The 13,940-nt window shown below is 36.7% G+C and overlaps 1 protein-coding gene across 2 annotated transcripts in view; it reads right to left on the bottom strand.

Moving 5' to 3' along the window:
* Window positions 1–13,940, bottom strand: part of ADAM32 (ADAM metallopeptidase domain 32) — a 183,945-nt gene that overhangs the window by 130,408 nt on the left and 39,597 nt on the right. Inside the window, exons 6-9 of one of the 2 annotated variants that reach the window (XM_059156118.1) lie at window positions 13,187–13,263; window positions 9,858–9,935; window positions 8,833–9,010; window positions 3,123–3,191 (exon numbers count right to left, since the gene is read on the bottom strand). In XM_059156118.1, coding sequence (XP_059012101.1) covers window positions 3,123–3,191; window positions 8,833–9,010; window positions 9,858–9,935; window positions 13,187–13,263 — 402 coding nt within the window. The remainder of the gene's footprint in view (window positions 1–3,122; window positions 3,192–8,832; window positions 9,011–9,857; window positions 9,936–13,186; window positions 13,264–13,940) is intronic. The other variant, XM_059156119.1, reaches the window with a different exon arrangement.

Consider the following 13,940-nt stretch of genomic DNA (forward strand, 5'->3'; position numbering starts at 1 on the left):
ACATTCTTACCATGGAATAATGATCATTAAAAGGAACTGACTAAACTGTTGATAAATGAAACAATTTGGATAAACCTTAAGAAAATTATGCTAAGTGTTAAAAAAAAAATTTCCGAAGGATATATACAAGATAACATTTATGCAATATTGCAATATTCCTAAACTCAAGGAATAGAGCACAGATTAGTTACTGCCAGAGGTTAAGTAGGGGAGTAGGGAGAAATGGATGTGACTATTAAGAAAAATGTAAGAGTCTTGTAGTGATGGTTTAGTGTCTTGATCGTGACAGTGATTACACAAGCCTACATATGTGACCCTAGTGCATAAAACCATACACACACACACACACAATTAGTGTATATACAACTGCTGAAATCTAAATAAGCTTTGTAGAATGTGCCAATGCCAAATTCCGTATCTATAAATCATCTCTCTGAGGTACAGCACTGCTTGCATGTACCAAAGGACCCTCAAATTAAATATATCTAAAATGAAGCTCATCATTCTTCCTCAAAAATTACCTTTCCAATACTTTAATCAATGGTATTATCATCTATGACCTCCCAAATTTATGATACTACATATCATAAGAGTTCCATAAGAGCAGAACTTTTTCTGTTGTGTTCACAGCTGTATCCTCAATAAGTAGAATGTAATTGGCATCTACACAATGCTCAATAAATTTAAGTGAATGATAAATTAAATCAATTTAAGTCCTTCTAATTCAACCTCAGCAGCAACTTTTAAAATTGCTTTTCTTTTTTCCTATTACTAATACTACTAACTAGTAAATGTTCAGCTTGATTACTGGAATGGTCTCTTAAATGTCTCCAACTATCCTATCAGCAATCCAGCCCCTACCCTATTACAAAAATGATGATTCTAAAATGAAAATATGAACCTGTCACTCCCCTGTTTAAAATCTTTTTAATGACTCTCCATTAACGTTAGAATAAAATCCAAATATCATATTCTTCAATTTGTCTCTTTCCATTTTTCTTCTTCAACTCTATGTATTAATCATACTAAACTTGCAGGTTGTTTGTTGTTATTGTTATTTTTAAAGAACCTTCTCTCTTATTTATGTGCCTTTGCAAGGAAAAGTTTTGCACCAAGTCTTCCCTGGCCCCACCCTCACTTCATTATCCAAACTAATCCACAAACCATCCCTTTTCAGGATCTCACACTCCAGGCCATTATTCCCCTGCCCTAATCACCCAAAGAGCCAACCAGAGACAACCCTTACATCCCAAAACCCACTGAAATCATTCAAGCTCGACAACCCTAAACCTGTTTACTTTGCCTCAAGGGTTCTTTCCCACAGAAGTTATAATCCAGTCTCCTGCCCATGTTCTCCACTGGCTCCCTCTGCTTCCTACCTATTTTGTTACTTCCCCATGTGGCTTCTGCAGGATGTGGCATACTATCTCCTTTTGGGAACTTTGAGTAACAAACAATCTCTCCAATAACAATTTTGTCTCCTGATCTGTTGGCCCAATCATACGTGAATAATAATAAAACACATTTTAAAACTCCTACTTGCATGCTTTTATACTACTCCAGGTTATAGGTATGTGTTTCCATGTCTTTCTCCATCATTGGACTGTGTTTTCATACTCCCATATGCTTCCTTCAAGCATAACATTGAATTCACTAGACTACAATGTGGATTTAAAATTTGGGAAGTCAGTGAAGACAGTATCACTACTGTTCTTTATATGCCCAACATCTTTAGTAACATAGATGTCACAGTAGGCTCAATGTTTGCTTTATTAAGAAGATGTAAATATGTATATAAACGTAGAAAATGGACGTTGATCAGCATCATACGGCTGGTTAAACCTGACAATTTGAACAAAAGCTTTTAAAACAACTCTTAAAGTTTGTAACATAATTCTAAAAAAACTATTTTTATAATCCAGAATATTCCCTGGAAATTTAGTGATCATTATTATAAATATCTTAATTTTTTCTTAAATGTTCCATTTGTCCCTTTCCCTATATTCTAATATATCAAATATTTTCATATTCTTCTCTAAATTCTGTCTCTGAATCTCAACTTTGGCTTCCTGACAAGCTCTACAATTCTACAAGTAGAACTGATAATGTGTTTGATTCATATTCTCTGTAGTACTCCAGAGGTGTAATGACCAAATGTTCATCATCAGAACATAACCTGGAGAGTACATTTTTCCCCATTTTCTGAAATCTCTGAAATATGGAGGACATAAAGCCATAAGAGGTCCTTAAATAGTTTTTGGGAATCAGGGATTTAGAAGTATGTTTGTACCAGGTAAACAATACACTGGACCAGGTGAACCTTAAAAACTGCTCCAAAAAAAAAAAAAAAAAAAAATCTCGATACATTAATGTAAGCAGTTCTCATAGGTATACTCTCATCACTTTTGGGTCAATAAAAACTTTATAGGATAAAACATTCCCTAGGCTACATACTGCTCTTCAAGTGCCCTAAAAACAAATACTAAAAGCTTAAAGATTTTCACTTAAAACAAATATCATCACTGAAAATATTGTAGATAGAGAGAGATATGAAAGATATGAAAAGATATGAAGATATAAAGATATGAAGCATCAGCCTAAAAATCATTTTGTTATTCAGGATTTTTATTTAGAGATTTCAAATAAACCATTTCTAATAGAAATATGTAATTTTGGGCGCCTGGGTGGCTCAGTGGGTTAAAGCCTCTGCCTTCGGCTCAAGTCATGATCTCAGGGTCCTGGGATGGAGTCCCGCATCAGGCTCTCTGCTCAGCAGGGTGCCTGCTTCCTCCTCTCTCTCTCTCTCTCTCTCTCTCTCTCTGCCTGCCTCTCTGCCTACTTGTGATCTCTCTCTGTCAAATAAATAAATAAAATCTTTAAAAAAAAAAAAAAAGAAACATGTAATTTTGAGTATTTCATTTTTCAGTTTACAAATTTTTCCACTGTTCTAAGACATGTAGTAAAAAGATTGTTGGGGGTTTTTTGTTTTGTTTTGTTTTGTTTTTACTTTTTTTTTTTTAATGTGTTATGTTAGTCACCATAAAATACAAGTTCCTTTCTAGTTGGGAAAATTAGACATTCACAACAAATATTTAAAAACAAAGAAAAAGAAAAATACATACCAAAGCTTTATCCACCACGATATGCATTTCCACATAAAGAGGAATTAAATCTGGAACAGCTGATTCCAACTAGAAAAAAGGAAAAAAGCACTTAAAAGCATATAAAACTTTCATAAATTGTTTACTCTGAACCTTTAAAGTCATTTTTCTACTTTATAGAGGTATAACTGACAAAAATTATATGTATTTAAAATATAAGACTAGTTTTGATATATATACATAGTAAAATAATTGTCATAATCAGGCTAATTAACATATCCACCTCACAGAGTGACCATTTTCGTTTTGTGTGCATGATAAGAATGCCCAAGATCAATACTCAGCAAATTTCAAGTTTACAATACACTATCATTAACTATAGTATACAATACACTATCATTAACTACAGTCATTATACTATATGTTTAATCCCCAAAAGTTACTTATCCTGCATAACTGAAACTTTGTACCATTTGACCAAAATTTCCCCATTTCTCTTTGTCCTCAGCTCCTGGCAACTATCATTTTACTCTTTGCTTCTAGGAGTTTTACTACTTTAAGATTCTACATCTAAGTGAAATCATGCTGTATTTGTCTTTCTGTGTATGGCTTATTTCACTTAGCATTACAGCCTCCAGGTTCATCCATGTTGTCAGAAATGGGAAGATTTCCTTCTTTTTGAAGGCTGAATATTCCACTGTATGTATGTATGTATGTATATATGTATGTATGTATGTATGTGTATACACATATGTGCATACATATATACATATATATAATAAATATATATATATTCCCAAGGTACACAAGTACAAGTATCTCTTCAAGATACTAATTTCATTTCCTATGGATATATATCCAGAAGTAAAATTTCTGGATGATAGGTAGTTCAATTTTTAACTTTTTGAGGAACCTCCATATGCTTTTCCACAGTGGCTATAACAATTTGCATTCCCACTAAGAGGGCACAAATGTTCCCTTTTCTCTACAGCCTCACCAATAATTGTTATATTTTGTCTTTTTGGTAAAGGCCATCCTAATAGGTGTGAGGTGATACTAAATTGTGGTTTTGATTTGCATTTCCTTGATGATTAGTGTTATTGAACACCTCTTCATACACCTGATGGCCATCTGTATGCCTTCTTTAGAAAAATGTCTATTCATGTCCTTTGCCATTTTTAAATCTCATTATTTATTTTTGTTATGGAATTTTGTGAGTTTCTTACATATATTACATATATTAACCTCTTACATATATTAACCTCTTATTGAGTATATGAGTGTATGATTTGCAAGAATTTTCTCTCATTCAATAGGTTGCCTTTCCATTTTGTTGAAGAACAAGGGGTTTTAGTTCCACATTAGGTATTCCTGCACTGGGGGCCTACAGTGGAAAGACAAACCCTCATAATATATGGCTTTAAAAATCAGCAGGGTTTAATTTGAGGAGTATTAGAGGGCTACAGTAAACTGAACTGTGCTTTTGAAGAGCCTATGCACATATTCACTCACTCAGAGGCTCAGCACAGAAGCAGCTGTTTGAAAAGTACCTAGAATATAGGTAAAGATTAGTAACTAATTTTAGGGCCAATGTCAGAAGTATAGAGATTTGTAAAAACTTTCTCTGAGAACAGAAAAGCTAGTATGAGCTATTTTTCTCACCCTCCTTCTGCCTAGCTGGCCCAGCGCTGGTGGGTACCAATTCTGACACTTTCCATCTACCTTATTAGCATTGCATACCCCATCCCAGGGTTCCCTTGAGGACTGGCTCTGTCTAACCACCCCTCACACTCTGGCAGGCACTCCTCCAAGGTGGTCCTGTCCTATCATACTCTGCAGGCATACCTGGCCAAAACCAACTGCTCCCAAAGTGGCTACCAACTAAACACACCCAGTAGATACCCTTGGCCAGGACAAGGCCTTCCGAAGCAGATCTTGTCTTATGGGGAGGCCAGGGGGCAGACCTGCCCACCAATGCAACAGCAAAAGTCGTGATTTGGCTTGAAACCAACCACAACAGGGGCTAGTCCTGCACATAAAACCACACACAGCGGTTGTGGCATAGTCACAATAGAAGGGCACACATATCTCAAATAGGGGACAACCCTGGAATGCCTCATTCTGGTGATGAGGGAAATAGTGCTCTGTGCCTCACAGAACACCCTCTATATAAGGCTATACCTTCAAAATAAGGAGCCATAGCTGATCTACCTAATACACAGACAGAAACAGGCAAAATGAGGAGACAGAAGAATATGTTTGAAATGAAAGAACAAGACAAATCTTGAGAAAGAACTAAACAAAATGGAGATAAGCAATCTCTCTGACAGAGTTCAAATTAATAGTCACAAATCTGATAACTAAACTTGGAGAAGACTGGATGAACACGAAGAACTTCAACAAAGAGATATAAAATTCTTAAAATCAACCAGAGGTGAAGAACACAATACCTGAATGAAAAATACATTTGAGAGAATCAACAGCAGAGTAGAGGATACAGAAGAATGGATCGGTGATCCAGAAGACAGGGTAACGGAAAGCACTCAAGCTGACCAGCAAAAAGAAAAAAAGAGTTTTAAGAAGGTGGATAATTTAAGGGACTTCTAGGACAACATAAATCATACTAACATTCTTATTATAGGTGTTCCACAAATGGGAGAGAAAAGAAATAAGCAGATACTTACCTGAATATGGAATAGCTGAAAACACCCCTTATCAGAAAAAGGAAATGACATCCAGGTTCTGGAAGGACAGAGAGGACCAAACAAGATGAAGCCAAGAAAATCTACAGCAAGATAATTACTAAAACATCAAAACATAAAGATAAAGAGAGAATCTTAAGAGTAGCAAGAGAAGAGTAACTAGTTACATACAAAGGAACACCCATAAACCCATCAGATGATTTTTCAACAGAAACTTTTCAGGCCAGAAGGGATTGTCATGATATACTCAAAGTGCTGAATGGAAAAAACCTAAAAACATGAATACTCTACCCAGCAGAGCTTTCATTAGAATTGAAGAAGAGTTAAACATTTTCCCAGACAAAGATTAAAGAGAGTCATTACACTAAACCAACCTTATAAGAAATGTCAAAGGGATTTATTTAAGTAGATAATAAAAAAGTCATATCTAGAAGTAAGAAAATTATGAAAGTGAATTCTCACTGGGAAAATAAACATAGAGTGAAGGTAGTGGACCATGCATTTATAAAGTTAGTATGAAGGTGAAAAGACAAAAGCAGTAAAATAAACTATATCTACAGTAATTAGTTAAGCAAAAATAAACTATGAAACTATGAAATCAAATACATAGAACATGGAGGGGGAATAAATACGTAGGTGCTTTTAGAATGTATTCAAAATAAAGAGATCATCAACGTTAAAAAGACGGTTAAAGAGGGGCGCCTGGATGGATCAGTGGGTTAAGCTGCTGCCTTCAGCTCAGGTCATGATCTCAGGGTCCTGGGATCGAGTCCCACATCGGGCTCTCTGCTCAGCAGAGAGCCTGCTTCCTCCTCTCTCTCTCTGCCTACTTGTAATCTCTCTCTGTCAAATAAATAAATAAATCTTAAAAAAAAAAAAAAAGACGGTTAAAGGGACACCTGGGGAGCTCAGCTGGTTAAGCAGCAGCCTTCAGCTCAGCCCATAATCCCAGGGTCATGGGATTAAGCCTTGCATCAGGCTCTCCACTCAGCAGGGCTTGTGCTTTCCCTCTCTTGCTCTCTCTCCCTCTCTGTCAAATAAATAAAATCTTTTAAAAAAATGAATAAAAAGTAAAAAGATGGCGCTATATATATAGGTTGTTGTATATGAACCTCATGGTAATCACAAACCAAAAACCTATAATAGATACTAAATAATATAAGGTTAAAAGAATCCATGCGTAACAGAAAAAAGTCATCAAATCACACAGGTAGGATAGTAGAAGGAACAAAGAAGAACCAAAAATCAACCAGAAAACAATTAATAAAATGTCAGTCAGTACACATCTACCAGTAATAACCTTAAATGTAAGGGAACTAAATGCTGCAATCAAAAGGTGTAGGATAAGATAGTGGATTTTAAAAAAACAAGACCCATATATGCTGCCCATAAAAGACTAATTTGAGGCCTAAAGATATATATAGACTGAAAGTGAATAGATAAAGATATTCCATGAAGTAGAAAAAAACTGCAACATTTTCTTATACCATACACAAAAGTAGACTCAAAATGGATGAAACACCTAAATGTGAGACAGGAATCCATTAAAATCCTAGAGTGGAACACAGGCTGCAACTTCTCAGACCTCAGCCACAGCAACTTCTCACCAAACACCTCTCCAAAGGCAAGAAAAATAAAAACAAAGACATACTATTGTGATTTCATCAAGATAAAAAGCTTCTGCACCCAAAGGAAATAGTCAACAAAGCTAAAATGCAGCCTACAGATAAGGAGAAGATATTTGCAAATGTCTTATCAGATAAAATCTATAAAGAACTTATCCAACTCAAAACCCAAAGAATAAAAATCCAGTGAAGAAATGGGCAGAAGACATGAACAAATACTTCTCCAAAGAAGACATACAAATGGCCAACGGACATATGAAACAATGTTCAACATCACTTGGCATCAGGGCAATACAAATCAAAACCACAATAAGATACCACTTCACTTATGGTTTGTCTCCCTCCCAATCCCATCTTGTTTCATTGATTCTTCTCCTACCCACTTAAGCCCCTATGTTGCATCACCACTTCCTCATATCAGGGAGATCATATGATAGTTGTCTTTCTCTGCTTGACTTATTTCGCTAAGCATGATACGCTCTAGTTCCATCCATGTTGTCGCAAATGGCAAGATTTAATTTCTTTTGATGGCTGCATAGTATTCCATTGTGTATATATACCACATCTTCTTGATACATTCATCTGTTGATGGACATCTAGGTTCTTTCCATAGTTTGGCTATTGTGGACATTGCTGCTATAAACATTCGGGTGCACGTGCCCCTTTGGATCACTACATTTGTATCTTTAGGGTAAATACCCAATAGTGCAATTGCTGGGTCATAGGGCAGTTCTATTTTCAACATTTTGAGGAATCTCCATGCTGTTTTCCAGAGTGGCTGCACCAGCTTGCATTCCCACCAACAGTGTAGGAGGGTTCCCCTTTCTCCACATCCTCGCCAGCATCTGTCATTTCCTGACTTGTTTATTTTAGAAATTCTGTGACTCTTAATCTCACAAAACAAACTGAGGGTTGCTGGGGGGAGGGGGTTTGGGAGAAGGGGGTGGGATTATGGACATTGGGGAGGGTATGTGCTTTGGTGAGTGCTGTAAAGTGTGTAAACCTGGTGATTCACAGACCTGTACCCCTGGGGATAAAAATATATGTTTATAAAAAAAAAAAAAGATTGGGGCGCCTGGGTGGCTCAGTGGGTTAAAGCCTCTGCCTTCGGCTCAGGTCATGATCTCGGGGTCCTGGGATCGAGCCCCGCATGGGGCTCTCTGCTCAGCAGGGAGCCTGCTTCCCCCTTCCCTCTCTCTGCCTGCCTCTCTGCCTACTTGTGATCTCTGTCTGTCAAATAAATAAATAAAATCTTTAAAAAAAAAAAAAAAAAAAGATAAGGATGTTCTGAAGGAAAGAATTATTTGTTACAGTTACATGTATGTTCATATAATTTTCTTATAAATAAATCAAGTAAGGACAATAATTGCCCCCAAAATAGTAATAAAACATACACAAACTCACCTTTTCACTTACAAAAATGTTATAGTCCCCTGGGTTTTGTTCTGTGCCTTGGTTATCTTCACTAAGATCTTCAAATTCACTATTTCCACTCTTTAATTTATAAAGAAGATGTTGAAATTCAACTGCAGATTCCAGAGGCTCGATTCCATAAGAAACATTTTCAAATTGCAGTATTCCTCTGTAAAATTAAGACTAAAATTGTAAGTGTTTTTAATCAAATCTCTATTATAAAACTGACAGAATCCAAAAGGAAGAGGAGGAAGTGGAGGATAAAGAACATTTTTGAGCTCTGCATTTTGACCCTAAGTCTTGACATTATGAAGATAATTCTGAAGAGACAAAAGATCTCCTGCAATCCACAAAATCAGTGGATTTTTTATTTTTTCCATTTTATTCTCTCTATAGATATAAAGGCAGCAGAAATTATATAATCAGTTGTGAGATGTATAAGTATATAGCATTACTGTGATTAAGGAATTTCTTCTTCTCCAAGTCAGTGAAATGAAAACAATAGTAAATAGAAATCTAAAATCAAAAGCTTCTGCACAGCAAAGGAAACAGTCAAGAAAACAAAGAGGCAACCCATGGAATGGGAGAAGATATTTGCAAATGACAGTACAGACAAAAGGTTGATATCCAGGATCTATAATGAACTCCTCAAACTCAACACACACAAAACAGACAGTCATATCAAAAAATGGGCAGAAGATACGGACAGACACTTCTCCAATAAATACATACAAATGGCTATCAGACACATGAAAAAATGTTCATCATCACTAGCCATCAGGGAGATTCAAATTAAAACTACATTGAGATATCACCTTACACCAGTTAGAATAGCCAAAATTAGCAAGACAGGAAACAACATGTGTTGGAGAGGATGTGGAGAAAGGGGAACCCTCTTACACAGTTGGTGGGAATGCAAGTTGGTGCAGCCTCTTTGGAGAACAGTGTGGAGATTCCTCAAGAAATTAAAAATAGAGCTTCCCTATGACCCTGCCATTGCACTCCTGGGTATTTACCCCAAAGATACAGATGTCGTGAAAAGAAGGGCCATCTGTACTCCAATGTTTATAGCGGCAATGGCCACGGTCGCCAAACTGTGGAAAGAACCAAGATGCCCTTCAACGGATGAATGGATAAGGAAGATGTGGTCTGTGTACACTATGGAGTATTATGCCTCCAACAGAAAGGACGAATACCCAACTTTTGTAGCAACATGGATGGGACTGGAAGAGATTATGCTGAGTGAAATAAGTGAAGCAGAGAGAGTCAATTATCATATGGTTTCACTTATTTGTGGAGCATAACAAAAAGCATGGAGGACATGGGGAGTTAGAGAGAAGAGGGTTGGGGTAAATTGGAAGGGGAGGTGAATCATGAGAGACTATGGACTCTGAAAAACAATCTGAGGGGTCTGAAGGGGCGGGGGGTGGGAGGTCGGGGTACCAAGTGGTGGGTATTATAGAGGGCACAGATTGCATGGAGTACTGGGTGTGGTGAAAAAATAATGATACTGTTATGTGGAAAATAAATAAATGAAAAAAATAAAATAAAAAAAAAGGAATCTTAATGAATTTCTCTCTGGCTGGCACTGCTTTTAAAAAATGATTAATGGGTAAGGAAGATGTGGTCCATATATACAATGGAATGAATAGATCCAGAATGGAATAGAATGAATAGAATTCAGAAAGGATGAATACCCAGGCTTCGCATCAACATGGATGGGACTGGGGAGATTATGCTAAGTAAAATAAGTCACGCAGAGAAAGTAAGTTACCATATGGTTTCCCTTATTTGTGGAACATAAGGAATAGCATGGAGGATATTAGGAAAAGGAAGGGAAAAATGAAGGGTGGGGATCTCGGAAGGGTAGATGAATCATAAAAGACTATGGACTCTAAGAAACAAAATAAGGGTTTTAGAGGGAAGGAGGTGTGGGGATACCTTAGCCCAGTGATGGGTATTAAGGAGGACACAGATTGCATGGAGCATGGGGTATTATACACAAACAATGAATCGTGGAACACTACATCAAAAACTAATGATTTTTTATCATTAGTGCCTGGGTGGCTCAGTGGGTTAAAGCCTCTGCCTTCGGCTCAGGTCATGATCCCAGTATCCTGGGATCAAGCCCCGCATCGGGCTCTCTTCTCTCTCTGCCTGCCTCTCTGCCTGCTTGTGATCTCTGTCTGTCAAATAAATAAATAAAATCTTTAAAAAAAAAAAAAAAAAAAGGAACAACTAATGATGTACTGTATGGTGACTAACATAACACAATTAAAAAAAAAAGAAAAATGAGGGCGCCTGGGTGGCTCAGTGGGTTAAAGCCTCTGCCTTTGGCTCAGGCCATTATCCTAGGGTCCTGGGATTGAGCCCCACATCCAGCTCTCTGCTGAGCAGGGAGCCTACTTCCCATGCCACCCCACCCCCACCCCACCCCGCCGCCTGCCTCTCTACCTACTTGTGATCTCGGTCTGCCAAACAAATAAATAAATTATTTTTTAAAAAAGAGAAAGAAAGAAAAAGAAAAATGACCATATTGCCTATATGACAAAAGTATATGTAATAAGTTAAGTTTTATTTATAAAAATAAAAATTTAGCATTAATTATGAAAAGGCATTATTAACCTTTTTTATGCATATAGTCTGAATAAGAAATTAAAAGCAAGATTTTAAAGAGTAAACAACTTTTATAACTATTCTCTGGCCCTGGCTCTGGTTCAAGTGGCTATTTCCCAAAAACCATAGGGTTCCACATAACAAGCAAAAGGAACAGTTATTTGTTTGTTAACATAAGGATCCTATATTATAAAAATGAAGATGGGGGCGCCTGGGTGGCTCAGTGGTTAAGCCGCTGCCTTCGGCTCAGGTCATGATCTCAGGGTCCTGGGATCGAGTCCCGCATCGGGCTCTCTGCTCGGCAGGGAGCCTGCTTCCTCCTCTCTCTCTCTGCCTGCCTCTCTACCTACTTGTGATTTCTCTCTGTCAAATAAATAAATAAAATCTTTAAAAAAAAAAAAAAAAAAAAATGAAGATGAAGAATTTTCTGACAGAATGGAAAACTCTAGGCACTATGGAAGAAACCCTTTTAATTGTTAACATTTAAGATATTATTAGATAAATAAGATATTATTAGAAAAATATGAATACTATATTAGTAATTATTTGCTTATATAAAATTTGCCTCCTCTTCCTGAAGGTGATTTTCCTTGAGAAAAAGTATGCCTTGTTTGGTTTTGCTTATTTTTATATCAGTAGGTGACACATGGTAGGTACCAAATATACCCATTTGCTGAAAAAATAAGCATCCTAAACACCTCCTCCAACTTGCTATAGTCATTTGCATTCAGTTGTCATTCCTGTAGCTAAGAAAAACAAGATACAGAGAAAGGAGAAGAGGAAATCTAAACCTCTAAAGAGGTTAGAAATGTCTCTAATCTCGCTAATTTTAGCAAGACAGGAAACAACATGTGTTGGAGGGGATGTGGAGAAAGGGGAACCCTCTTACACTGTTGGTGGGAATGCAAGTTGGTGCAGCCACTTTGGAGAACAGTGTGGAGATTCCTCAAGAAATTAAAAATAGAGCTTCCCTATGACCCTGTAATTGCACTACTGTGTATTTACCCCAAAGATACAGATGTAATGAAAAGAAGGGCCATCTGTACTCCAATGTTTATAGCAGCAATGGCCATGGTCACCAAACTGTGGAAAGAACCAAGATGCCCTTCAACGGATGAATGGATAAGGAAGATGTGGTCCATATACACTATGGAGTATTATGCCTCCATCAGAAAGGATGAATACCCAACTTTTGTTGCAACATGGACAGGACTGCAAGAGATTATGCTGAGTGAAATAAGTCAAGCAGAGAGAGTGAATTATCATATGGTTTCACTTATTTGTGGAGCATAACAAATAACATGGAGGACATGGGGAGATGGAGAGGAGAAGGGAGTTGAGGGAAATTGGAAGGGGAGATGAACCATGAGAGACTATGGACTCTGAAAAACGATCTGAGGGTTCTGAAGGGGTAGGGGGAACCAGGTGGTGGGTATTGGAGGGCACGGATTGCATAGAGCACTGGGTGTGGTGCAAAAACAATGAATACTGTTAGGCTGAAAAGAAATTTTAAAAAATAATTAAAAAAAAAAAGAAAAGAAAGAAATGTCTCTGGTCGGCAAGGAAAGTGAGGAGATATAAGAGAAGAAACATGCCCAGAGGAGGACTTCATTGCATGATCTCCACATGGGACTCCTCCCTCAGCCCCAAACTTAATATAAACATAACAAATTCACTGCAGCCAAATATCATTCATTGCAATGTTCACATATCAATTGCAGAAAATAACCTCAATCCAGAGCATGTGCTGAGTGTGACAACAGAATTCAGATGTCCTTCAATATGCCCCTGGTAGTAGCACTGAGCCTAGGAAAAGAAAGAAAGTGAAATATTTAGGACTGACAAATTTTCTCATGATTTCTTATTTTATGCTTGCTAGAATTTTCTGAATATTTTCACAGGCTACATGGTTTATATATCAGCATGAGTAAAGTGATATTCAGGAAAAGTCTCCCTATATTTGTCACTTCTATATTAAATACTCTTCTGATTAATATTTGGGATTAATATTTTATATGCTGTTTCCAAAATATTATCCCAAATTTTAGGTTAAATTGCTTTCCAATATATAAATTTAGGTCATCAATTAAAAGACAAAGATTATGAATCTGGATTTCTTTAAAAACCTCATACTCTACTAAAAAAAAATCTAAAATTTAAGGACACAGGAAGATTAAAGAACTAGAAAGCGATATACCATATCAACACAAACCAAAAGGATGATTCTGAAACTATATTAATACAGGAAATGGAGACTTTAAGGCAAGAAACATTGCCAGGTGATAAAGAGGAACATTTCATAATGAAAAGAGTTTCAATTGATCAGAAAGATATAAATATTCCAAATTTGTATTCACTGACTAGAAAGCTTCAAAACAAATAAGCTCAAAATTAAAAAAATAATAAAAGTAGAGAAATGCATGATCATAGTAAAAGACACATTTCTGTCAGTAACTGATAAATCAAGCATTCAGAATCTACAG

This window comes from Mustela lutreola, chromosome 18 (assembly GCF_030435805.1).
Source record: "Mustela lutreola isolate mMusLut2 chromosome 18, mMusLut2.pri, whole genome shotgun sequence".
Taxonomy (NCBI): domain Eukaryota; kingdom Metazoa; phylum Chordata; class Mammalia; order Carnivora; family Mustelidae; genus Mustela; species Mustela lutreola.